General features: G+C 45.3%; 1 protein-coding gene, 1 long non-coding RNA gene and 2 other non-coding genes across 4 annotated transcripts in view; 2 read left to right on the top strand and 2 right to left on the bottom strand.

The window, feature by feature from the left end:
• The window catches only part of LOC138372375 (uncharacterized), a 311,387-nt gene that overhangs the window by 112,991 nt on the left and 172,488 nt on the right, over positions 1-25,908 (bottom strand). The window lies entirely within an intron of this gene.
• Positions 79-152, top strand: TRNAN-GUU (transfer RNA asparagine (anticodon GUU)). Its single transcript has one exon. It is a non-coding gene; the product is annotated as a tRNA-Asn (tRNA).
• On the top strand, positions 1,661-1,732 carry TRNAM-CAU (transfer RNA methionine (anticodon CAU)). Its single transcript has one exon. It is a non-coding gene; the product is annotated as a tRNA-Met (tRNA).
• The window catches only part of LOC123751186 (uncharacterized), a 32,057-nt gene continuing 23,966 nt past the window's right edge, over positions 17,818-25,908 (bottom strand). The window contains exons 4-5 of the mRNA XM_069337447.1: positions 22,410-22,592; positions 17,818-22,293 (exon numbers count right to left, since the gene is read on the bottom strand). Of these exons, the coding sequence (XP_069193548.1) occupies positions 21,781-22,293; positions 22,410-22,592 (696 nt within the window). The 3' untranslated portion in view covers positions 17,818-21,780. The remainder of the gene's footprint in view (positions 22,294-22,409; positions 22,593-25,908) is intronic.

Here is a 25,908-nt window from a genome sequence, read left to right as displayed (position 1 = left end):
AGTAAACTCAGATAATTATTACACTTCGATATCTAAGTAATTCCGCCTTATTACAAATTTGTTTAGTACGTTCCTCGAGCCTCCGTGGCACAATTGGTTAGCGCGTTCGGCTGTTAACCGAAAGGTTGGTGGTTCGAGCCCACCCGGGGGCGATTATTTAGGCCAACTCTAGGGGTTGACCTCAGACAAGACCGACATAACACACTTGACAGCGATGTCACACTTGGCCCCGTGATCCAGCCCGTCCTCCTCAAGTCTGCCAACGTCAACAAACTCTCGCGCGTAAGTGACCTTATCCTAACACAACAGAGAACGGCACAGTATGTCAACGTCGCGACCCATCCTCCTGTTTACACAGTAGTTGTTGTATATGCTCCATAGTACAAACGTTGACGTACTAAGTCATTACATAATAGTACTTACTGATCACTTTATAGTCTGAAGTCTTAATTATAGTCTTAATTATAGTCTTAATTATAGACTCTTTATAGTCCGAAGTGAAGTATATAGTACCAATCACTTTATAGCCTGAAAAAATAAAGCTAAAAAATATATATATATATATTCCTAGGTCTAGTATAGCACACATATATGTACGATATTAGGCCTCAGATAGCGTGTATTAGGCCTAGGAAGGTTCAGTTGGTTAAGGTTGTCTTTGCAATATAAATACAAAACCTTTTCCGGTTTGTCTAAATTCAATAGTACAAATTTCTACTTTCTAATTGCGTTGTACGTTTATTTATTTATTTATTTATTTATATATATATACAAGAAGGTACATTGGGTTTGTGAGAATACATTGGATAGTACAGTTTTTACATTCTTGTAAAGCCACTAGTACGCACAGCGTTTCGTTGATATATTTACTGTGGTCCGTACGTTGCATACGTACGTGCATACGTTACGTACGTTGATATATTAACTTTGGTCCTCATCGTTACTATAAGTACTACCAACACAAGAGGATGGGCTGCAGTTTCACGAGCCGCTACCATTTTCTAGTACGACAATTGTTGGTCTCGGGAAGAGTATTCGTCAAAAGGCGCCGTTCTATTAGGAGGACGGGTTGAACATCTACATACCGAGTTTTGGCGGCATAACACAACAATTTAGAAAATAATATATAGTTATAAACTGCCTCCCAGTCCTTCGGAGCTCATCAACTGTTTAATATGTGTAAAGTCGCCAAAGATTGAGATAACATGTTCGTAAGTACTTGCGTAACTGACTGATGAATCTCGGTCCAGACACTAAATATAATTCTTATGCTTGGAATGTTTACATGCACGAAGAGTTGCTATAGACCTCAACAAACACGACAGATCAGCCTCCAGGGCTGAGTGGATCCCATACTTATCCTGTAGACCCCATGTATACCTATCCTGTGAGCGTTAGTGCCTCCAATACATGTCCTGTTCATGAGTGGTAGTGAACCCATACCCATCGTGTGCAGCAGTGATCACATACCCATGCTATGATGTATGTCATACGCAGCTGGCTGTGCACAGTAGCCATGATGTGCGCATCCCATGCGCAAGATCAGTACGTACTGGTGCGTTACTGCGCAGAAACACTGATACTTTTATTTATGGAGAAAATATTACCGATTATAATATTATAAAAGATGTATAAAATGTATCATCCAAATAATATGAGCAGCAGAGTGGCGCAGTGGAAGCGTGCTGGGCCCATAACCCAGAGGTCCGTAGATCGAAACTACGCTCTGCTACGAAGTTGTTTTAATGTATTAATAATGTTGTTATATTACAAATGTAGGTATATAGCAGTGTCTTGCTACCCCCTTCAATATAAGTAATTACAAATGACAGGTTGAGCTAGCTATATGTTACAAAATAAAGGCACAATAACGAACGTGGGAGATTTGTACCAGAATTTACCTGTCTCTAGTGTCCTCGACGGATAGTGGAAGCCATCGGCTTGTCAAAGATCCCCCCCCCCTCCCCCCATGGTTCATGAGGATTGTTTCTATTTGGATTTTGAACTAAAGTAATGTCTCGGTATTTAACGACTTCGCCGGTTAGACAATATAATTAGAATTCTATTAAACGAAGTCTTCAATATAGAAAAAAAAACCTTGAAGAACTTTTTTGTTAAAGATTTATGGCGAATATTTAAATCTTACGAGTTTAATACACAATAAAGTCAAGTTCCATCGATGTGTTGCTTCTATCTTTCAGCACTTGCAGCGAACTAAAGTCAAATAAAAATCAAACATTTATACGCTAAATACACTGTTATTACTTTTGTTCTAATCATACACATAAAATTCTCGCCATGTGATCATTTCCAGAAATACAAATTAAAAAGTAAAAAATCTGTTTTAGTTCTTGGTAATACTTAACGCTGATGACTAGGGTGAGCACATCTAGGTGAGCACAGCTAGGTGAACACATCTAGGTGAGCACATCTAGGTCAGCACATCTAGGTTAGCACATCTAGGTCAGCACATCTAGGTCAGCACATCTAGGTCAGCACATCTAGGTCAGCACTTCTAGGTGAGTACATCTAGGTAAGCACATCTAGGTGAGCACATCTAGGTGAGCACATCTAGGTGAGTACATCTAGGTAAGCACATCTAGGTGAGCACATCTAAGTGAGCACATCTAAGTGAGCACATCTAGGTGAGTACATCTAGGTGAGAACATCTAGGTAAGCACATCTAGGTGAGCACATCTAGGTGAACACATCTAAGTGAGCACATCTAAGTGAGCACATCTAAGTGAGCACATCTAGGTGAGTACATCTAGGTAAGCACATCTAGGTGAGAACATCTAGGTAAGCACATCTAGGTGAGCACATCTAAGTGAGCACATCTAGGTGAACACATCTAAGTGAGCACATCTAAGTGAGCACATCTAGGTGAGCACATCTAGGTGAGTACATCTAGGTAAGCACATCTAGGTGAGCACATCTAAGTGAGCACATCTAGGTGAGCACATCTAAGTGAGCACATCTAAGTGAGCACATCTAAGTGAGCACATCTAAGTGAGCACATCTAAGTGAGCACATCTAAGTGAGCACATCTAAGTGAGCACATCTAAGTGAGCACATCTAAGTGAGCACATTTAGGTGAATACATCAATGCCTTTAAACAACCTATCCCAAAAAGTATTAATATAATAAATAAATGTAATATCAATAATATAATAATATAATATAATAATATAATAATAATATAATAAATGTATAAAGTGTAATATCACCTTGACATACCTTAAAGAATTAAAAAAAATGAATACTGTTTCCTTTGTTTGTATATATTAATAAATTTGCTGTCAATAAAATAGGTTTATGCTCGATCCCCGAAGGTGGAAGTGGTTGGGCAGCGTTCCTTTAATCCGTCCTCACATCCCAGCTCATCCTAAAGTCCCTTCCATGTGTTATAAAGGCATACTGGCCTGGCACTTTCACCTCATAATTACCTCACCTTACCTTACATCTTTTCCTTAGATTTTTTCTTAGTTGATTTTGTCTTCTCACGCCTCAGTTGTCAGTTGATGATGTATGATGAAGTGGATGAATGTATGACTGTTGAGTTCTTCATTAAGCAGGAAGAGTCGTGGCCAGACAGGGAGGTTGGACCCGGTGTTCACGCGGTCACCAGTTGGACCCGGTGTTCACGCGGTCACCAGTTGGACCCGGTGTTCACGCGGTCACCAGTTGGACCCGGTGTTCACGCGGTCACCAGTTGGACCCGGTGTTCACGCGGTCACCAGTTGGACCCGGTGTTCACGCGGTCACCAGTTGGACCCGGTGTTCACGCGGTCACCAGTTGGACCCGGTGTTCACGCGGTCACCATTTGGACCCGGTGTTCACGCGGTCACCAGTTGGACCCGGTGTTCACGCGGTCACCAGTTGGACCCGGTGTTCACGCGGTCACCAGTTGGACCCGGTGTTCACGCGGTCACCAGTTGGACCCGGTGTTCACGCGGTCACCAGTTGGACCCGGTGTTCACGCGGTCACCATTTGGACCCGGTGTTCACGCGGTCACCAGTTGGACCCGGTGTTCACGCGGTCACCAGTTGGACCCGGTGTTCACGCGGTCACCAGTTGGACCCGGTGTTCACGCGGTCACCAGTTGGACCCGGTGTTCACGCGGTCACCAGTTGGACCCGGTGTTCACGCGGTCACCATTTGGACCCGGTGTTCACGCGGTCACCAGTTGGACCCGGTGTTCACGCGGTCACCAGTTGGACCCGGTGTTCACGCGGTCACCAGTTGGACCCGGTGTTCACGCGGTCACCAGTTGGACCCGGTGTTCACGCGGTCACCAGTTGGACCCGGTGTTCACGCGGTCACCAGTTGGACCCGGTGTTCACGCGGTCACCAGTTGGACCCGGTGTTCACGCGGTCACCAGTTGGACCCGGTGTTCACGCGGTCACCAGTTGGACCCGGTGTTCACGCGGTCACCATTTGGACCCGGTGTTCACGCGGTCACCAGTTGGACCCGGTGTTCACGCGGTCACCAGTTGGACCCGGTGTTCACGCGGTCACCAGTTGGACCCGGTGTTCACGCGGTCACCAGTTGGACCCGGTGTTCACGCGGTCACCAGTTGGACCCGGTGTTCACGTGGTCACCAGTTGGACCCGGTGTTCACGCGGTCACCAGTTGGACCCGGTGTTCACGCGGTCACCAGTTGGACCCGGTGTTCACGCGGTCACCAGTTGGACCCGGTGTTCACGCGGTCACCAGTTGGACCCGGTGTTCACGCGGTCACCAGTTCCAACTCTCAGTGGCTGACATTTCCTTTTTTCATTTAGTTACATAATAATTCAGTTTTAATTATTTATTCGCAATTTTCATTTATATAATCACATTTTAAATGTTCAATCTCGTTATGTTTGTCAATTACAGCAACTTTATTATATATGTTAAATAACATTTTATTTAATCTAACATAGTTTGTTCATTGGGTCACATTTTATTTATTCATTTATTTTATATACATCTATTTAATCACTTGTTAGTTATTTGTTTTCTGTCACCTTTTGTTTATTTATTCAATCGCTAACTTTTATAAAATTTACATATTTGCAATAAAACATTAATATCTGGCAAGAATACAACGTTAAACACTTGATGGCAATGGCAATTTGAGTTGTGAGTGTTGCATCACAATAATTACACGATGACAGTTGTGAGTGTTGCATCACAATAATTACACGATGACAGTTGTGAGTGTTGCATCACAATAATTACACGATGACAGTTGTGAGTGTTGCATCACAATAATTACACGATGACAGTTGTGAGTGTTGCATCACAAAAATTACACGATGATAGTTGCAAAATTGCAACGCTGTAAACTGTGCTTTGAGTGTTACAACACAGCAATGACGCGGTGTGAGTGTTGCAAGGCAATAACCTCTTGTTACAGTTACAACACAACAATGACGCGGTGTGAGTGTTGCAAGGCAATAACCTGTTGTTACAGTTACAACACAGCAATGACGCGGTGTGAGTGTTGCAAGGCAATAACCTGTTGTTACAGTTACAACACAACAATGACGCGGTGTGAGTGTTGCAAGGCAATAACCTGTTGTTACAGTTACAACACAGCAATGACGCGGTGTGAGTGTTGCAAGGCAATAACCTCTTGTTACAGTTACAACACAGCAATGACGCGGTGTGAGTGTTGCAAGGCAATAACCTGTTGTTACAGTTACAACACAGCAATGACGCGGTGTGAGTGTTGCAAGGCAATAACCTGTTGTTACAGTTACAACACAGCAATGACGCGGTGTGAGTGTTGCAAGGCAATAACCTCTTGTTACAGTTACAACACAGCAATGACGCGGTGTGAGTGTTGCAAGGCAATAACCTGTTGTTACAGTTACAACACAACAATGACGCGGTGTGAGTGTTGCAAGGCAATAACCTGTTGTTACAGTTACAACACAGCAATGACGCGGTGTGAGTGTTGCAAGGCAATAACCTGTTGTTACAGTTACAACACAACAATGACGCGGTGTGAGTGTTGCAAGGCATTAACCTGTTGTTACAGTTACAACATAAATAATGTGTTCTGAATGTTGCAGTACTTATAAATATAATTGCGTGTGGCAACATTGAAATAACGTGTTGTGATGTTGCAACAAAGAAATAATGTGTTGTATTACAATGCCGGCATAATGTGTTGTATTACAATGCTGGCATAATGTGTTGTATTACAATGCCGGCATAATGTGTTGTATTACAATGCCGGCATAATGTGTTGAAACGTTACATTACAGTAATAACATGTTGTAACCCTCACAGTATGTTATTTATGAGTGACCATCCTGGCTACGTATTGTTTTGTTGCAACACTCACAACACGTTTTATTTTGCAACACTCGCAAAACTCCTTCTTGTGTTCAAACACTTATAACTTTTCATTTCAGTGTTGCAACACTCACAACACCTTCTTCAAATTCTCAACACTCACAAAACATTATCTGTGTGTTGCCACACCCAGAACACGCTATTCTTGTACGTTGCAACACGTGCAGCATGTGTACTCACCTAGTTGTACTCACCTAGTTGTGTTTGCGGGGGTTGAGCTCTGGCTCTTTGGTCCCGCCTCTCAACCGTCAATCAACAGGTGTACAAATTCCTGAGCCTATCGGGCTCTGTCATATCTACACTTGAAACTGTGTATGGAGTCAGCCTCCACCACATCACCCCCTAATGCATTCCATTTGTCAACCACTCTGACACTAAAAAAGTTCTTTCTAATATCTCTGTGGCTCATTTGGGCACTCAGTTTCCACCTGTGTCCCCTTGTGCGTGTTCCCCTTGTGTTAAATAGACTGTCTTTATCTACCCTATCAATCCCCTTCAGAATCTTGAATGTGGTGATCATGTCCCCCCTAACTCTTCTGTCTTCCAGCGAAGTGAGGTTTAATTCCCGTAGTCTCTCCTCGTAGCTCATACCTCTCAGCTCGGGTACTAGTCTGGTGGCAAACCTTTGAACCTTTTCCAGTTTAGTCTTATCCTTGACTAGATATGGACTCCATGCTGGGGCTGCATACTCCAGGATTGGCCTGACATATGTGGTATACAAAGTTCTGAATGATTCTTTACACAAGTTTCTGAATGCCGTTCGTATGTTGGCCAGCCTGGCATATGCCGCTGATGTTATCCGCTTGATATGTGCTGCAGGAGACAGGTCGGGCGTGATATCAACCCCCAAGTCTTTTTCCTTCTCTGACTCCTGAAGAATTTCCTCTCCCAGATGATACCTTGTATCTGGCCTCCTGCTCCCTACACCTATCTTCATTACATTACATTTGGTTGGGTTAAACTCTAACAACCATTTGTTCGACCATTCCTTCAGCTTGTCTAGGTCTTCTTGAAGCCTCAAACAGTCCTCTTCTGTTTTAATCCTTCTCATAATTTTAGCATCGTCCGCAAACATTGAGAGAAATGAATCGATACCCTCCGGGAGATCATTTACATATATCAGAAACAAGATAGGACCGAGTACAGAGCCCTGTGGGACTCCACTGGTGACTTCACGCCAATCGGAGGTCTCACCCTCACCGTAACTCTCTGCTTCCTATTGCTTAGATACTCCCTTATCCACTGGAGCACCTTACCAGCTACACCTGCCTGTCTCTCCAGCTTATGTACCAGCCTCTTTTGCGGTACTGTGTCAAAGGCTTTCCGACAATCCAAGAAAATGCAGTCCGCCCAGCCCTCTCTTTCTTGCTTAATCTGTGTCACCTGATCGTAGAATTCTATCAAGCCTGTAAGGCAAGATTTACCCTCCCTGAATCCATGTTGGCGATTTGTCACGAAGTCCCTTCTCTCCAGATGTGTTACCAGTTTTTTTCTCACGATCTTCTCCATCACCTTGCATGGTATACAAGTCAAGGACACTGGCCTGTAGTTCAGTGCCTCTTGTCTGTCGCCCTTTTTGTATATTGGGGCCACATTCCCCGTCTTCCATATTTCTGGTAGGTCTCCCGTCTCTAGTGACTTACTATACACTATGGAGAGTGGCAAGCAAAGTGCCACTCTCCACTAAGTTTCAATACCTGTTCTTTCACTGTTGTTTTCCTTCTGATGTGACTGTGGAGTAGCTTTGGTTCGGTCTTGACTTTGTTTGCTATGTCATTTTCAAAATTTTTCTCTGCTTCTCTTCTCACCCTGACGTACTCATTCCTGGTTCTCTGGTATCTCTCTCTGCTTTCTGGTGTTCTGTTATTCCGGAAGTTCCTCCACGCCTTTTTGTTCAGTTTCTTCGCTTCCATACATGCCCTATTATACCATGGATTCTTCTGTTGCTTCTCGGATTTTTCCCTTTGGGCCGGGATGAACCTGTTTACTGCCTCCTGACACTTTTGGGTAACATAGTCCATCATACCCTGTACAGACTTGTCTCTGAGGTCTGTGTCCCAAGGTATTTCACTTAGGAAACTTCTCATCTCTTCATAATTCCCCTTTCGGTATGCCAGCCTTTTGATTCCTAGTTCTTTTTGGGGGGAGATCTTTGTGTGTGTGTGTGTGTGTGTGTGTGTGTGTGTGTGTGTGTGTGTGTGTGTGTGTGTGTGTGTGTGTGTGTGTGTGTGTGTGTGTGTGTGTGTGTGTGTGTGTGTGTGTGTGTGTGTGTGTGTGTGTGTGTGTGTGTGTGTGTGTGTGTGTGTGTGTGTGTGTGTGTGTGTGTGCAATCGTGTGAAGTCTGTATTTTTGGATATGTATTTGACAAGTTTTATCTAAAGTCCAGTTTTCCTTCAGGAGTCTTTCCTCTCTTGAGTAAATAAACTTATGTTATCAAAAACCTTTTAAATGTCATAAGATATTGAAAGGAATATAAGATAATTACCTAAAGAATACTATAATATTACCATAATTACCTGAACTATTACTATAATATTACCATAATTACCTGAACTATTATTATAATATTACCATAATTACCTGAACTATTATTATAATATTACCATAATTACCTGAACTATTATTATAATATTACCATAATTACCTGAACTATTACTATAATATTACCATAATTACCTGAACTATTACTATAATATTACCATAATTGCCTGAACTATTACTATAATATTACCATAATTACCTGAACTATTACTATAATATTACCATAATTACCTGAACTATTACTATAATATTACCATAATTACCTGAACTATTACTATAATATTACCATAATTTCTTTAATTATTACTATAATTTTACAAAAATTACCTAATTACTACTATAATATTAACATGATTGTCTTTATTAGTACTATAATTTTGCCATAATTACCTTAACTAGAAGTAGGCATCGGTCAACCCCGTGCGGGTTATGGAGTTGTGCCCTGGGTGTCTAGTTGTTATAGTGTAGTTGGATGCTGCGCCTGCTGTGGCTGTGAAGGTCAACCCCGTGCGGGTTATGGAGTTGTGCCCTGGGTGTCTAGTTGTTATAGTGTAGTTGGATGCTGCGCCTGCTGTGGCTGTGAAGGTCAACCCCGTGCGGGTTATGGAGTTGTGCCCTGGGTGTCTAGTTGTTATAGTGTAGTTGGATGCTGCGCCTGCTGTGGCTGTGAAGGTCAACCCCGTGCGGGTTATGGAGTTGTGCCCTGGGTGTCTAGTTGTTATAGTGTAGTTGGATGCTGCGCCTGCTGTGGCTGTGAAGGTCAACCCCGTGCGTGTTATGGAGTTGTGCCCTGGGTGTCTAGTTGTTATAGTCTAGTTGGATGCTGCGCCTGCTGTGGCTGTGAAGGTCAACCCCGTGCGGGTTATTGAGTTGTGCCCTGGGTGTCTAGTTGTTATAGTGTAGTTGGATGCTGCGCCTGCTGTGGCTGTGAAGGTCAACCCCGTGCGGGTTATGGAGTTGTGCCCTGGGTGTCTAGTTGTTATAGTGTAGTTGGATGCAGCGCCTGCTGTGGCTGTGAAGGTCAACCCGAGAATGACAGTCCCAACTACAGCGAGTGCAGGTAAACGCCGAAGCGGGTGCGTCTGACAGTGGTCGAGACCTCCTCTGTTGATGTCGATGCTCATCTGCTTGAGGTCGCGTTTGCAGCCGTCTTTGAAACGCAGCTGAGGTCTTCCGGTGGGTCTCCTTCCTGATGCCAGTTCTCCATACAAGAGATCCTTTGGTTTGCGGCCATCTTCCATATGTGTGACATGTGCCAGTCATCGCAAGTGTCTCTGTTTCAGGAGAGTGAACATTGAAGGGACTCTTGTTCTCTCGAGTCCTGTATTCTTGGTGATGTGGTCTTTTCATGTGATGCCAAGGATGCGTCTCAGGTTCCGCATGTGAAAGGTATTAAGCCGTCTCTCCTGGCGAGAGCGTAGGGTCCAGGATTCCAAGCCTTGGAGAAGTGTACTCACCACACATGCCATGAAGACTTGTGCCTTGGTGTGCACTGTCAGTTTGGCATTTTCCCAAACGCGCTTTGTGAGCCTGGCCAGTGTTGTTGCGGCCTTCCCGATACGCCTGTTGAGTTCAGTGTCCAGGGAAAAGGTGTCTGAGATTGTGGAGCCCAGGTACACAAACTTGTGAACTGCCTCCAGCACATAGTCTGCTATGTTTATACAGGGTAGCTCATTGACGTCTTGTCCCATCACCTGTGTCTTCTTCAGGCTGATTGTCAAGCTGAATGCGGAACAGGCTGTGGCAAAGCGGTTGCTGCAGGCCTTCTGCTGTGTGTATGATCGCTTCGTCGTCGGCGAAGAGGAACTCCCTGAGGATTCGCATCTGTACTTTTGTCTTTGCTCGGAGTCTGGATAGATTATAGAGCTTTCTATCAGATCTTGTACGGAGATAGATGCCCTCTGTGGTTGTTTCAAAGGCATGCTTGACGAGGATCGCGAAGAAGATGCCAAACAGGGTTGGAGCAAGAACGCACCACTGTTTAACACACTCATGATGTTGAATGGTTCAGAAGTTGAACCGTCGTACACGACCGTGCCCTTCATGTCTTTGTGGAACGATTGTATCATGCTGAGTAGGGTGGGTGGCCAGCCAATTTTGGCCAAGATCTTAAAGAGTCTGTCCCTGCTCACGAGGTCGAAGGCCATTGTAAGGTCAATGAATAAATAAATAAATAAATAAATGTTTATTTAGGTAAGGTACATACATACATGAAATTTTTTACAAAGATTGGTGGACATACAATGCCTAAAGCCACTATTACGCAAAGCGTTTCGGGCATGAAAAACTTAAATGACTAAAGCTTAATACTAATTGAGGATAAAGAGTAAAATGAAAACAAGAAATGAAAACATAGCTGAAAAAGCAGCACAAATACAATTCTGTCGACTAGCAGCGCTCTTTAAAAAAACACAGACATTGGTTGACAATAGAGGGGTAAGGTAGGTTACAGGGAATTTATTAGGTATAGCTTCGTTTTTAACTTAAACTGGTTGAGAGAGCTACAGTCTTTAACATGGTTGGGAAGGTCATTCCACATTCTGGGCCCCTTGATTTGTAGAGCATTTCTAGTTTGATTAAGTCGTACTCTAGGAATATCAAAACTGTATTTATTTCTGGTGTGGTGCTCATGGGTTCTGTTACAACCTTCTATGAAGCTTTTGAGGTCAGGATTGGCATTACAGTTTAGCGTTTTATATATGTATAATACACACGAGAGAATGTGCAATGACTTAATGTCTAACATATTCAGAGATTTGAGTAGGGGTACCGAGTGATGTCTGGGGCCAGAGTTGGATATTATCCTAATAGCAGCTTTGTGTTGAGTAATTAGAGGACGTAAATGATTTTGGGTAGTAGAGCCCCAAGCACAAATACCATAGTTGAGATATGGATAGATAAGGGAGTAATAGAGAGTCACCAGGGCAGGGCGTGGTACATAATATCTGATCTTAGAAAGAATGCCCACAGTTTTTTAAACTTTTTTTGATATATTTAGAATGTGTCCCTGGAAATTCAGCTTGTGGTCAATGAGAATGCCAAGGAATTTGCCATCTAATGTTACAAATTTGGGTATTGTTTATTTTGATATTTATTTGATTAGAGGATTTATTGCCAAACAGAATATAGAAAGTTTTGTCAATTTTAAGGGTGAGTTTGTTGGCAGTTAGCCAAAGATGGACTTTATTTAGCTCAGTATTTACTGTGGCATTTAGAGCAAGGGGGTTAGGACTGTAGTAAATGAAGGTTGTGTTGTCAGCAAATAGAATTGGTTTGAGGTGTTTGGAGGCATTAGGAAGGTCATTAATGTAGATGAGAAAGAGGAGAGGGCCAAGTATGCTGCCCTGAGGAACACCAATGTTTATGGGTAGGGTGGGAGAAATTGTATTATTCACAGAAACATACTGGAGCCTGTCAGTAAGATAAGATTTGAGGTATTGCAGGAAGTGTCCTCTGACTCCATAATGATGTAATTTAAGAAGAAGGTTTTGGTGGTTGACAGTGTCAAAAGCTTTACGCAGGTCCACAAATAACCCAACAGGGAACTCATTTTTATCAAGAGCTGTATGAATCGAGTTAAGCATACTAATAAGTGCATCGTTAGTGCTTTTTTTGGGTCTGAAGCCATATTGGCAAGGGCTAAGTATATTGTGTTTGGCTAGATACGAGTAGAGCTGCTTATAGATTAGTTTTTCAAAATTTTTTGACAAGTTTGGCAGGATTGATATAGGTCTGTAGTTGTTAACATCTGTGAGATCACCACATTTGTGGACAGGCGTTACTCTCGCTTTTTTTTTAGAATATCTGGAAAGGTTTGGAGTTCAAGTGACTTGTTGAAGAGCAAAGCAATAGCAGGGGCTAAAGATCTGGAGGCTTTTTTGTAAATTAAAGTTGGTATCTCCTCAAGGGCACTAGACTTGGTTTTAAGGGAAAGGATTATCTCATTGACGTCAGTGGAATTAATAGGCTTTAGGTACAGAGACTGTGGATAGTTACCTGTAAGATAGTCCTTAATGTCAGTACTGGAAGATGGAATATCATTTGCAAGGGATGACCCAATGGAAGAGAAGAACCTATTGAACTCAATAGCAGAATCAGAGGCTGAAAGCTGACCATCGTTATTGGACAGGAGTGTTGGTTTGTTATTTAAAGACTTCTTTGATCTCAATATTTGTGAAATTGTGCTCCAAGTTTGTTTAATGTTGCTCTTTATTTGGGTAAATTTATCTTCGTAGTATTTAGTTTTGGCTCGTCTAATTATCTTAGATAGCAATAATGAGTAATTCTTTGAGAATTCTTTGGAGACAATTCCTAACCTATACTTCTTCTCAAGGTCATGTTTTTTATTAATGGATTTGAGTATTCCCTTTGTAAGCCAAGGATTGTTAAGCCTTTTGGTTGTGGCTTGTTTTGTAAGCATAGGACAGTGAAGGCAATGAACGCAATGTACAAGGCTTTTCTCTGCTTCCTGCACTTTTCTTGAAGCTGTCTCAGGGTGAACACCATGTCAGTTTTCAACCTCTGCTCGGAAACCACACTGACTTGGGGTACACTCTTCAGCAAGACTCTGAAGCCTGACCAAGATGACCCTGGCGAAGAGTTTGCTGACGACGCTGAGGAGGGAGATGCTACGATAGTTATTGACATCGCTTCTGTCACCTTTATTTTTGTAGAGAGTGATGATGTTTGCATCTCATGTCTTGTGCCACCGAGCCCTCCCTCCAGCACTGGCACAGAAGTTCATGAAGCTCAGTTTTAATTGTTCCACGAGCGCACTTGAGAACTTCAGGCGGAATCTCGTCGTCTCCTAGGGCCTTCCCTGAGGAAAGTGAATCCACTGCTTTCTCAACTTCTTCCACAGTCGGTTCAAGGTCAAGTTCTTCCATGATGGGCAGGAACTTGATTGCATCCAAGGCTTCTACGCTGACCAAGTGCTTTCTGGAATAGAGTTCGGAGTAATGCTCTACCCAGCGATTCACCTGTTGATCACGGTCTTTAATGATCTCTCCAGTGGCTGACTTAAGAGGAGCCGTCCTGTTTTGTGTAGGGCCTGTTGCCTGTTTGATCCCTTCGTACATGCCTCCTATGTTGCCAACAGTGGCCGCAGTCTGGATGCTGGAACAGAGTCGGAGCCAGTAATCGTTAGCACATCACCTCACAGTTTGTTGAACTCTACTGCGGGCAGTACGGAGGGCCTGTAGGTTCCTTTCTGAGGGCAGGTTTTTGCAGGATGAGAGAGCTCGTCTCTTTTCCTCTACAAGGGGTAAGAGTTCCTCTGCAATGGCCTCGAACCAATTTGCTGACTTGTTCTGCCTCTTACCGAAGGTGGATATGGCAGTTGTAACACGGGACGTTACTGGCTCTACTCTGTCCTTTACCCTGTCCGTGACTATGCTTACTGAAACTTAAACCGAATTCCAAAGGACCCCAAAGTATACTCTATAGCAGAGTCCCACGCCACTTGGTCTTAGCCGTTTGACCGGCTAAGCTTCTATAGCCACGTGACGTCGTACTAGGTTTTCTAGCAAACTCAAAGGATCGTCAAGACACCCTTGGTTTGGTTGCAGGTAGAGAGTTTAAGAGAACACCAACTCCTACTCAGGTTAAACGCCTCCTAGACAAAAGTACTCAGGACACACGGAACAAAGTTGCTTATGTTGTCCAAGTGTTTAACGAGCTTAAATGTTACCTTAATTCCCTTGACACTTAACCATGGCTCATCAAACAAAAACAATTAAGTTTCTTTCTTGGAATATTCGAAGTGTTAATCTTCGGATAAATGACGTAATCTTGTATGCTAAAATGAGAGACGTGGATGTGATGTGTTTACAGGAACCATATACGTCCACAACTATCAAGAAGGTCCCACCCAGGATACCTGGGTATATAGCATACAACAACAGTATTGGAACTGGTTTACTAACGTATATTAAGAGTGGATTAATCTGTAAACTAATTAAAAATCACAGGAGTGATAGTATACATTATCAAAAATTCAAATTACAAACTGCAAATAGCCATTTCCTACTGTATAACATATATGGACGATGTAGTATACTTAAAGCAGACCTGCTACCGACACCTACAGGTAACACAGCTATGTTATGTATGGGTGACTTTAATGCTCGTCACACTGCTCTTGGTGATGTTCAGTGTAACAATAATGGAAGGGTCTTCTTGAAATACCTTAATGATCATAATATTACTGTGTATGATACTGATAAACAGACCCCATTTATTGGGGGGTAGGGTGGATTATGTGATTGGATACAGCCTAGTAGATAGCAATGTTAACGTTAAGCTCATCCCAAAACTAGTAAGTGATCATTTTGCAATATATTGTGAATACAATGTGGCAGCGGATTAGGTCCAATCCTCATCCTAGAGTTAAAATTAACATTCCAGACAATCTTAAACAGCACTTTAAGGCTTATGTACATAAGTGGTACACTGGGTATACACCTGTATCAGTGGACCACTTTTACAATGATTTTTTCAGTATCATTACCAGTTATTATGATACCTGGGTTAAATCAAGGAAAAAAAAGAACACTCGTTCTTCCTCATGGACAGAGGATCCTATTATTATTGCAGAGCGAGCTAAAGCGCTTCAGCTGCTGACTCTTATAAACGAGAGAAAACAGCTGACAATTTACTTGCATTCCTTAATGCCAACAGAGATTTTCGCGAGCTTAAGGGTCAAGTTAAGGACACATATTGGGAACAATTCCTACAAGGTATCAATAGAACTACAACATTATCAGAAATGTGGAACACAATTAAAAACATTACCAAACCTTCAGCCCCAGTTCAACTTCATCATACTCCTGCAGAATATGCTGACATGCTCTTAGCTCAATGGTCTAGTGCCTCACAAATTTCCTCCTTACCCCCAGATATACAGCAGCATTTAAGACATACCAACATTAACAGAAACTTTAATATTGAAATAGCACGCTCCTCACCAGATTTAACAGATCAGTTTGCTATAACCCCCTTTGAATTAACATCAGCATTAGGAAAACCTAAACAAATTGCCCCTGGTGAGGATGGTATAACTTATAACACCTTGAGCTTACTGAATGATGTCCCTAGCCATCCTCTGCTTGACCTCTATCAAATGAGTCTCTCACAAGGTATCTTGCCAAAGAAATGGACACAAAGTCTCATAATACCAGTTCCTAAACCTAACTCTCAAAAATTCAGGCCCATTTCCCTTACATCTTGCATGTGTAAAGTCTTGGAGAGAATTGTTCTCAATCGTGTCATGTTTCAGGTCAAAGAAAAACTGGCCCCAAACCTATATGGGTTCATGCCCAAGTGTAGCACACAAACATGCTTTGCTGAATATTTTGTAAACTCCCAGGATGGGACACAGGCAGCCTTTATTGACCTAAAGTCAGCTTTCGATGTAGCGAATGGCGAAATAATATTAGAGCAACTTGCTGAATTTGGAATCAAAGGTAATCTTCTGAGTTGGATAAAGAGCTACCTATCCAACAGGCGTGCTAGTATCCTATTTAAAGGAGTTAAAAGTACAAGAACAGATGCATTCGAACTAGGCACACCTCAAGGTGGTGTCCTAAGCCCTATGCTCTTCAATATACTTATGCACAAACTTATCCATGACATACCTATACAACCTACGGAAACTGTTATATGTTATGCTGATGATATTTGTATTATGGCACACAGTAAACCAAGGCTACAAGTGTTACTTGATGCATTCTCCAAGAAAGTAGTAGAATGTGGCCTCATAATCTCTGTTGATAAAACAAGGGTTCTTATTCCCCATTCTCTTCATGTTAACTATACTATTAATGGAATGCCGTGGAGACTTGCGAGTCTTATAAATATCTTGGAGTCGAGGTTAATGATACAAATCTCGTCAGCAACCTGCGCAAAAAACTAGTTGAGCGTCTTAAACCTCTCAAAACTCTTATTGGCAAAGGATTTGGCATTAACATAAAATATGCTCATAGTTTTTATATTGCCTTTACACGATCTGTTGTTGATTATTATGCCTTGCATCTTCTTAATTTTTCTCTTAAACAATTACAAGGCCTAGATGTAGTACAGAATGATGCCATGCGCATCATCCTGGGTTGTCCTAGAACTGTCAGAATTGTTAACATGAGAAAGGAACTAAACTTACCTTCCATTTACGAAAGAATAGTTCTACTTAGTACTATGTTTTGCGCCAAAACTTTGAAAAATAATGGTCCCCCAGCTCTATTCAAATTAAATTGAGATCCATTCTAAACAATTCTGACTGTTCCCTCAATCCGCCGCAAAAAGCTCCCTACAGTGTGTGGCTCAGTTGTTGTGCCTAAGCTTCAGAAACTGAATGTGTCTCTTAACCCTGATAAAACTGTTCACTATATTCCCCCTTGGAAAGATGTGGAGGTCTCTCTGCATTATACTCCCATCAGTGTAAAATAAATGTATAACACTGACATTTTGAGATGTATAACATTAGAAGCTATTGACAGTCATCTTCAAATTCTCAAACCGACTGAATCCTATGCCTTTACTGATGGCTCTGTGCAGTTAGGCACTGGTAGAACAGGTTGTGCATGTGCAGTGTATAAAGGGAATGAAATGATCATGACTAGTACACAGAGATTGAACAACTGGGCAAGCACGACACAGACCGAGCTATTGGGTATTTATCTAGCCACTGAATACCTTAAGCTCAATGGTGGTGGAGTTATTTTCTGTGACTCTAAAAGTGCTCTGCAGTCCTTAAATAACCCATCACAATGTATGTTGGAAGTAGCTTGTAATATTAAATGGAATGTAATTTTTGCCAATGATAATAACTCTTGTATAAAATTTGTGTGGATCCCATCCCATGTTGGAGTTGGAAAACATGACTTTGTAGATCGATTGGCCAATGAGGCTCGCAGGAAAGAAAACATTGATTATGACTTTGGACTATGTAATGCAATTATTAATAACATACAAATTAAAGAAATTACTTCAGATTTAGAAGAACTAAGAAATGCCCAGAGGCCTGAAAGCTGCAGTATTAAAAGTTATGACAAGTTTTGTAATAATAGGTATTTGAATGGTCAGCACAGTAACCGAACCAGGCAGTGTGATGTAGTCATTGCGCGAATTCGCCTTGGCTATAGACACATCTGGCAGGTTAGTGAGGCTGAGCCACTACCAGAATACTCAGATTGTAAATTCTGTGATAAACCTTTAATGCATTCACTAGAACACTATATTGTTGAATGTGAAACCGTAAAGGACTTTAGACCTCCTGGCCTATTGTACCACCAACTGTGTAACTATTTTATTGACTCAGGTGTTCTGGACGACATCCTAACAATTTATCCAAAATTTGTTTGTCCATTTTAAACAATGAAGAACAATTTTTATTTATATCACTTCTAAGCTGCATCACTTATGAACCATCCCTGCTCTTGTGTGGCAGTGCACAATAGAAAGTTGTTTTCACATATCCATACATTAAAACATTGATTGTAACCATTATATATATGTGCTTCAGCCTACAGTTTAACCTATTGTCTTATGTATGACCCTCTGTCCTGCGTGACAGTGAATACCAGCATTATCCTCACTTTAATAAAACTTTATCAAAATCCTCAGATTAGGCAAAATTGTAATTATTTTTGTCAATAAAGATGTTAATAATAATAATCGACTGAGAAAATCAAAGAGTGACCGCCCAGAGCCATGCTGGCCGGGAGCGACACTGTATCCACCTCTATGAGTCAGCTGACTCCTCTCTTTCAAATATCTCAAGCTCATATACAGACATATCTCGATCAAGAACTCTTAATTCATATATCAACAAAATAAAGACTATAATACACAGCCTTACATAATAATACATATCAATAATTCAGTACATTAAAGATTATATCATGATATAAAAATATGTGAACAAAGAATTCATATTGGCAAGACATGGTAACACTGGCGGGAGAGGGGAGGAGGGGTTAAGGGAGGATTTCAAGACGTCTGCCAGCCAGCCATTATACATAAGTATACATGAATACAATATAAAGTATATATATATAAAACATGTGTATCAAAACCATGTTTATGTGGTATACATCTCACAGTGCCAAAATCTAATTTAATGTTAGAGGACAATGTAATGAACAATAATGAAAGGGAAATTACACAGTATACATGACAGTAATACATCCGAGACTTAAATTTATACATTCTCCATCATAGTTCACATAATATTTCCTATACAGCATTATGTAGCATTCCATAATATAAGCATATACGGATGTTTTTCAAGCTACATGACATTAGGCTACTGCTATTCACTAGACCTCTAATATATATCCACAAATACATGGCAAGGACTTATAGTACAGATATATAATATACATAGATATATATGGAATACATTGGCAATACACATTTAATACTAGTGTGTTGTCGAAAAAAGAATAACTACATAAATTAATATTCATGACACTAGGCTAATCAGCCAAGACATCACTATACAGTTTGAGCACATCATACACCAGCTACAGTATGATCATACTGGTGTATGTGTGGTCATAACCTCACACCCATATGGTAATATCACAACACACCATGGACCAGTATGGTAATATCACAACACACCATGGTCCAGTATGGTAATATCACAACACACCATGGTCCAGTATGGTAATATCACAACACACCTGAGTGATTGTGATATAACTGTGATAGTATGGTGGTGATATAGCAGTGACAGTAAGGTATTGGTGTTGTAGCAATGATAGTGATATATCAGTGAATGTAAGGAGGAAAAAATATCAGTGTGAGGTGATAATGCAGAGACAGTGAAATGATGTTGGTGTAGCAATGATAGTGTTATGTGATAGTGAGCTGTTGGTGATATAACAGTGACAACAGCTGTCATGTAGTGACACCAACAATTTGTTACTCAACATGGTCAGTATATGACCCCAAGTGTGGGGCCTGAGGTGATGGTGATATATAGAGGTGATAGTGAAGCTATAGTGATACAGCAATGATAGGTTACAGTACTGAGAAGATATAGCATTGATGGTGATACAGCCGTAATTGTCAGGTATATGATACCAAAGTATAAATACCAAAGATAGTTATGATGATATAGTGATAAAGGTATGTCCTTAAACTACATTGTCATCAAAATACGCAGTTCAGGGTGATGCAGGAGTGATGGTGGTGGTACAGTGAACTAGAGTGGCAGCACAACACCACAGTAATGATGGTGGTGGTACAGTGAACTAGAGTGGCAGCACAACACCACAGTAGTGATGGTGATGGTACAGTGAAACAGAGTGGCAGCACAACACCAGAGTAGTGATGGTGGTGGTACAGTTAACTAGAGAGGCAGCACAACACCACAGTAATGATGGTGGTGGTTCAGTGAACTAGAGTGGCAGCACAACACCACAGTAGTGATGGTGGTGGTACAGTGAACTAGAGTGGCAGCACAACACCACAGTAGTGATGGTGGTGGTACAGTGAACTACAGTGGCAGCACAACACCACAGTAGTGATGGTGGTGGTACAGTGAACTAGAGTGGCAGCACAACACCACAGTAGTGATGGTGGTGGTACAGTGAACTAGAGTGGCAGCACAACACCACAGTAGTGATGGTGGTGGTACAGTGAACTAGAGAGGCAGCACAACACCACAGTAGTGATGGTGGTGGTACAGTGAACTAGAGTGGCAGCACAACACCACAGTAGTGATGGTGGTGGTACAGTGAACCAGAGTGGCAGCACAACACCACAGTAGTGATGGTGATGGTACAGTGAACTAGAGTGGCAGCACAACACCACAGTAGTGATGGTGATGGTACAGTGAACTAGAGTGGCAGCACAACACCATAGTAGTGATGGTGGTGGTACAGTGAACTAAAGTGGCAGCACAACACCACAGTAGTGATGGTGGTGGTACCGTGAACTAGAGTGGCAGCACAACACCACAGTAGTGGTGGTGGTGGTGGTACAGTGAACTAGAGTGGCAGCACAACACCACAGTAGTGATGGTGGTGGTACCGTGAACTAGAGTGGCAGCACAACACCACAGTAGTGGTGGTGGTGGTGGTGGTACAGTGAACTAGAGAGGCAGCACAACACCACAGTAGTGATGGTGGTGGTACCGTGAACTAGAGTGGCAGCACAACACCACAGTAGTGGTGGTGGTGGTGGTACAGTGAACTAGAGTGGCAGCACAACACCACAGTAGTGATGGTGGTGGTACCGTGAACTAGAGTGGCAGCACAACACCACAGTAGTGGTGGTGGTGGTGGTACAGTGAACTAGAGTGGCAGCACAACACCACAGTAGTGATGGTGGTGGTACAGTGAACTAGAGTGGCAGTACAACACCACAGTAGTGATGGTGGTGGTACAGTGAACTAGAGTGGCAGCACAACACCACAGTAGTGATGGTGGTGGTTCAGTGAACTAGAGTGACAGCACAACACCACAGTAGTGATGGTGGTGGTACAGTGAACTAGAGTGGCAGCACAACACCACAGTAGTGATGGTGGTGGTACAGTGAACTAGAGTGGCAGCACAACACCACAGTAGTGATGGTGGTGGTACAGTGAACTAGAGTGGCAGCACAACACCACAGTAGTGATGGTGGTGGTACAGTGAACTAGAGTGGCAGCACAACACCACAGTAGTGATGGTGGTGGTACAGTGAACTAGAGTGGCAGCACAACACCACAGTAGTGATGGTGGTGGTACAGTGAACTAGAGTGGCAGCACAACACCACAGTAGTGGTGGTGGTGGTACAGTGAACTAGAGTGGCAGCACAACACCACAGTAGTGATGGTGATGGTACAGTGAACTAGAGTGGCAGCACAACACCACAGTAGTGATGGTGGTGGTATAGTGAACTAGAGTGGCAGCACAACACCACAGTCCACCACAGTCACCTCCGTAATGTCACTGTGGTTGACTGCTGCCCTCACCACATCCAGGCCGCTCACCACATCACCGAAGACACGTGGCCACTGGTAACCATCCTGGCGGTCCCTGGTGGTGATGATGAACTGGGCACTCCTGTGATCCCCCGGCCCCCACAAGGACCACACAGCTCCTGCCCGGCCTGACCACCGGTACTGCCCCTGGAGGCCAGGCAGCAGTGGGGCTCCTCCCTTACCATCATTACTCTCGTAGTCTCCACCCACCACACTCTCCCCCGGCTGACCCTTGTTCCACACCTGCAACAGTTTAGTGTTGCGGTAGGTGTGGCCCCGCTGGCCCGTACACAACAACACAAACTGTCTGGCCAGCGGAGTGTCAGGGGTCAGCCGGATGGTGACCCGCCCTCTTGTTGACCCCGCCCACCCGAGGTCAAGGAACGTCAGGGTGCAGGAGGGCTCCAGCACGCCCACAACCTCACTCTCCTGCAGGAAATCAAATAAATCATGCTGATAACTGTATAACAAAATGTTATCATATTAGTTATCAAAACTCAGTAAGTCAGCAATGTCAGTAAGACTAGTGGGTGTAATAAAGTAACCTGGAGGGTGTGGGCGTGGGCGAGCGTGGGCTGACGCAGGAGTGAGTGGAGGTACAGCTGTCCGTCTTGTAGAGTTATCCTGGCGGAGCGGCGGCCATCTTGGTCTTTCTGGACGGCCAACACCCGGCCAGCCTCCACCAGCCTCTTGACGGGCTCCCTCACAATCCTGCGAAGGTCCTTAACCTGTGGACAGTGTCAGCCCCATTATCACCTGTGGTCAGTGTCAGCCCCATTATCACCTGTGGACAGTGTCAGCCCATTATCACCTGTGGTCAGTGTCAGCCCCATTACCACCTGTGGACAGTGTCAGCCTCATTATCATCTGTGGGCAGTGTCAGCCCCATTATCACCTGTGGTCAGTGTCAGCCCCATTATGACCTGTGGTAAGTGTCAGCTCCATTATCACCTGTGGTCAGTGTCAGCCCCATTATCACCTATAGTCAGTGTCAGCCCCATTATAACCTGTGGTAAGTGTCAGCGCCATTATCGAGCCCTCCTCTACTGGCAGGGGGTTGGTGCCGGACCTGTACCTCCAGCCCCCCTCCACTGACAGGGGATTGGTGCTGGACCTGTACCTCCAGCCCCCCTCCACTGACAGGGCGTTGGTGCTGGACCTGTAGCTCCACCCCCCTCTACTGGCAGGGGATTGGTGCTGGACCTGTAGCTCCAGCCCACCTCTACTGGCAGGGGGTTGGTGCTGGACCTGTAGCTACAGCCCCCCTCTACTGGCAGGAGGTTGGTGCTGGACCTGTAGCTCCAGCCCCCCTCCACTGACAGGGGGTTGGTGCTGGACCTGTAGCTACAGCCCCCCTCTACTGGCAGGGGGATGGTGCTGGACCTGTAGCTCCACCCCCCGTCTACTGGCTGGGGATTGGTGCTGGACCTGTAGCTCCAGCCCACCTCTACTGGCAGGGGGTTGGTGCTGGACCTGTAGCTCCAGCCCCCTTCTACTGGCAGAAGGTAGGTTCTGGACCTGTAGGTTCAGCGCCCCTCTACTGGCAGGGGGTTTGTACTGGACCTGTAGCTACAGCCCACCTCTACTGGTAGGGTGTTGGTGATGGATCTGTAGCTCCAGCCCCCTTCTACTGGCAAGGGGTTGGTGCTGGACCTGTAGCTCCAGCCCCCCTCTATTGGCAGGGGGATGGTGCTGGATCTGTAGCTCCAGCCCACCTCTACTTGCAGGGGGTTGGTGCTGGTCCTGTAGCTCCAGCTACCCCATCCCCCTTCTACTGGCAGGGGGTTGGTGCTCGGCCTGTAGCTCCAGCCCCCCTCTCCTAGCAGGGGGTTGGTGCTGGACCTGTAGCTCCAGCCCCCCTCTACTGGCATGGGGTTAGTCCTGGACCTGTAGCTCCAGCACCCCTCTACTGGCAGGGAGTTGGTGCGGGACCTGTAGCTCCAGCCCCCCTCTACTGGCAGGGGGTTGGTGCTGGACCTGTAGCTCCAGCCCCTTCCTACTGGCAGGGGGTTGGTGCTGGACATGTAGCTCCAGCCCACCTCTACTTGCAGGGGGTTGGTGCTGGTACTGTAGCTCCAGCCACCCCCCCCCCTCTACTGGCAGGGGGTTGGTGCTGGTCCTGTAGCTCCTGCCTCCCCCCTCTATTGGCGGGTGGGTGCTCGGCCTGTAGCTCCAGCCCCCCTCTACTGGCAGGGGGTTGGTGCTGGACCTGTAGCTCCAGCCCCCCTCTACTGGCAGGGGGTTGGTGATGGACCTGTAGCTCCAGCCCCCCTCTACTGGCAATGGGTTGGTGCTGGACCTGTAGCTCCAGCCCCCCTCTACTGGCAGGGAGGTTAGTGCTGGACCTGTTGCTCCAGCCCCCCTCTACTGGCAGGGGGTTGGTGCTGGACCTGTAGCTACAGCCCACCTCTACTGGTAGGGGGTTGGTGATGGATCTGTAGCTCCAGCGCCCCTCTACTGGCAGGGGGTTGGTGCTGGACCTATATCTCCAGCCCCTTCTCTACTGGCAGGGGGTAGGTTCTGGACCTGTACCTCCAGCCCGGCAAGGGGTTGATGCTGGATCTGTAGCTCTAGCCCCCCTCTACTGGCAGGGGGTTGGTGCTGAACCTGTAGCTCCAGCCCCCCTCTCCTGGCAGGGGGTAGGTTCTGGACCTGTAGCTCCACCCCCATCTACTGGCAGGGGGTTGGTGCTGGACCTGCAGCTCCAGCCCCCCTCTACTGGCAGGGGATAAGTTCTGGACCTGTAGCTCCAGCCCACTATACTGGCAGGGGGGTTGGTGCTGGACCTGTAGCTCCAGCCCCCTCTACTGGCAGGGGGTTGGTGCTGGACCTGTAGCTACAGCCCAACTCTTCTGGCAGAGGGTCGGTGCTTGACCTATATCTCCAGCCTCCTCTCTACTGGCAGGGGGTAGGTTCTGGACCTGTAGCTCCAGCCTGGCAAGGGGTTGGTGCTGGACCTGTAGCTCTAGCCCCCCTCTACTGGTAGGGGGTTGGTGCTGGACCTGTAGCTCTAGCCCCCCTCTACTGCCAGAGGGTTGGTGCTGGACCTGCAGCTTAAGCCCCCGTCTACTGGCAGGGGGTAGGTTCTGGACCTGTAGCTCCAGCCCACCTCTACTGGCAGGGGGTTGGTGCTGGACCTGTAAATGCAGCACCCCCTCTACTGGCAGGGGGGGGGGGGTTAGTGCTGGATTTGTAGCTCCAGCCCCCTCTACTGGCAAGGGGTTGGTGCTGGACCTGTAGCTCCAGCCCCCCTCTACTGGCAGGGGGTTGGTGCAGGACCTGTAGCTCTAGCCCCCCCCTCTACTGGCAGGGGGTTGGTGCTGGACCTGTAGCTCCAGCCCACCTCTACTTGCAGGGGGTTGGTGCTGGTCCTGTAGCTCCAGCTACCCCCCCCCTTCTACTGGCAGGGGGTTGGTGCTCGGCCTGTAGCTCCAGCCCCCCTCTCCTAGCAGGGGGTTGGTGCTGGACCTGTAGCTCCAGCCCCCCTCTACTGGCAGGGGGTTGGTGCTGGACCTGTAGCTCCAGCCCCTTCCTACTGGCCGGGGGTTGGTGCTGGACATGTAGCTCCAGCCCACCTCTACTTGCAGGGGGTTGGTGCTGGTCCTGTAGCTCCAGCTACCCCCCCCCCCCTTCTACTGGCAGGGGGTTGGTGCTCGGCGTGTAGCTCCAGCCCCCCTCTCCTGGCAGGGGGTTGGTGCTGGACCTGTAGCTCCAGCACCCCTCTACTGGCATGGGGTTAGTCCTGGACCTGTAGCTCCAGCACCCCTCTAATGGCAGGGGGTTGGTGCGGGACCTGTAGCTCCAGCCCCCCTCTAGTGGCAGGGGGTTGGTGCTGGACCTGTAGCTCCAGCCCCTTCCTACTGGCAGGGGGTTGGTGTTGGACATGTAGCTCCAGCCCACCTCTACTTGCAGGGGGTTGGTGCTGGTCCTGTAGCTCCTGCCTCCCCCCTCTGTTGGCGGGTGGGTGCTCGGCCTGTAGCTCCAGCCCCCCTCTACTGGCAGGGGGTTGGTGCTGGACCTGTAGCTCCAGCCCCCCTCTACTGG

The sequence above is a fragment of the Procambarus clarkii genome, chromosome 38 (genome assembly GCF_040958095.1).
Source record: "Procambarus clarkii isolate CNS0578487 chromosome 38, FALCON_Pclarkii_2.0, whole genome shotgun sequence".
Lineage (NCBI taxonomy): Eukaryota > Metazoa > Arthropoda > Malacostraca > Decapoda > Cambaridae > Procambarus > Procambarus clarkii.
Note: the sequence above shows the minus strand (reverse complement) of the source record. Positions and strands in the feature narration are given on the sequence as shown.